Raw genomic sequence first — 1809 nt, 5'->3', positions numbered from 1 at the left:
TTTTTTTTTTTTTTTTTTTTTTTTAATTATTCTTGAAAGTTCGTTATTTAAGTCCTGGTTATGCGTTCGACATTGATTTGGTGTTTTATCAGGTGCTTATAAGTACGTATCCGAGCTATGGAGGAAGAAGCAGTCCGATGTGATGAGGTTTTTGCAAAGAGTGAGATGCTGGGAATATCGCCAGCACCCTTCAATCGTTCGTGTTACGCATCCCACTCGCCCGGATAAGGCTCGTCGATTAGGCTACAAGGCCAAACAGGTACATGAATCTCTGCACCTTTGACTCTCTGATACTTGCTTTATTATTGATTCTTGGTTTGAACTTCATGACATCTTCAAAATTTTAGAAGTAATGAGAAAGACATTGAGTTTTGTTTACTTTTGCTGTCCGCATTTCCTGAGTTAATTTCTTCATAATTTGTTTACATGTAGAAGTTGAATGTGATTCACATTCGACCCTTCTATGGTTTATGCGTCACTTGTGCTTTTCTTTATGCCTGACACGGATTACTCTTGATCTTTTCTTTAAAAAAATCGTGCGCATTGATTAAAAATAAATGTTATAAAATTGTTGCTTCACAATGTTTTTTAATGTTAATCGGGTGGAACGATTTGGTTCCCTAGGAAAAGAACAATGTTAGAACTGCATTGAGAAAATACTGTATCCTATCCACTCTTCTCTTCGGGAAGTTTCTATTTGATGAATGGTTCAAGTAGAAATAAGGGGAAAGTAGGATTTTTTTTTGCAATTGCTCGATTAATTACATTTGGTTAGAAGTAGTTTTGATATTTGTTTTGCATGAGAGAACGACTTATGTGCTTTTACTCTTACACGTAAAAACATAGATATGGAATATGTAAAACATGGATATTCACCATTTGAATCCTCATGGGTGACATAGTGCAATCATTTCATCATATTTGTCAACAAATTAGAAATCAATTTTTTTCTCATCTGTCTACTATTATGCATTTTCTTATTTTAGCAACAATTTTGTAGGGTTATGTTGTATACCGTGTACGTGTGAGGCGTGGTGGAAGGAAGAGGCCTGTTCCCAAGGGTATTGTATATGGTAAGCCAACAAACCAGGGTGTTACCCAGCTGAAGTTCCAACGCAGCAAGCGTTCAGTTGCCGAGGAACGTGCTGGCCGTAAGTTGGGTGGTCTTAGAGTTCTCAACTCCTACTGGATTAATGAGGTAACAAGCGATTATTATTAAGATGAAATAAAATGGACTTGACATTGACATGCACTTATTCCTCTTTTGGAACCAAACAAAGCCGATGTTTAGGAGAGTTGCATCTTAACCTTCCCATGTACAGTTTGCTAGAGTGTCTCTCATAATTTTCTCTTCATTACTGCAGGATTCAACATACAAATACTTTGAAGTGATCTTGGTTGATGTGGCTCACAATGCTGTTCGCAATGATCCAAGAATAAACTGGATCTGCAATCCTGTTCACAAGCACAGGGAACTTCGTGGTCTCACATCTGCTGGGAAGAAGTACAGAGGTCTTCGTGGAAAGGGTCATCTTCACCACAAGGCAAGACCTTCACGAAGGGCTACATGGAAAAGAAACAACACGCTCTCTCTTCGCCGCTACCGTTAATCTCAGCAACCTCATTAGATTACATCTCATCCTTGTATTTTGTCAAAAAAAAGAAACTTCCGTTCATCCAAGTTTTTGTTTAAATTTACTGTTAGCCAAACTGGGTTTTTCAAGTGTTTCATGCGGATGCATTTTTAGTTCTTTTCTTGAGAAAAACTTGAGTTCTTATTTTCACTGCAAGACTCTTGTTCATCATTTA

At 37.5% G+C, this 1809-nt stretch overlaps 1 protein-coding gene across 1 annotated transcript in view; it reads left to right on the top strand.

The window, feature by feature from the left end:
* Window positions 1-1809, top strand: part of LOC111447041 (60S ribosomal protein L15) — a 2209-nt gene extending 400 nt beyond the window's left edge. The window contains exons 2-4 of the mRNA XM_023086004.1: window positions 93-259; window positions 1001-1198; window positions 1365-1809. Of these exons, the coding sequence (XP_022941772.1) occupies window positions 93-259; window positions 1001-1198; window positions 1365-1610 (611 nt within the window). The 3' untranslated portion in view covers window positions 1611-1809. The remainder of the gene's footprint in view (window positions 1-92; window positions 260-1000; window positions 1199-1364) is intronic.

Source organism: Cucurbita moschata, unplaced genomic scaffold (assembly GCF_002738365.1).
Source record: "Cucurbita moschata cultivar Rifu unplaced genomic scaffold, Cmos_1.0 Cmo_Scf00009, whole genome shotgun sequence".
Lineage (NCBI taxonomy): Eukaryota > Viridiplantae > Streptophyta > Magnoliopsida > Cucurbitales > Cucurbitaceae > Cucurbita > Cucurbita moschata.
This window is presented reverse-complemented; position numbering and strand designations above follow the sequence as displayed.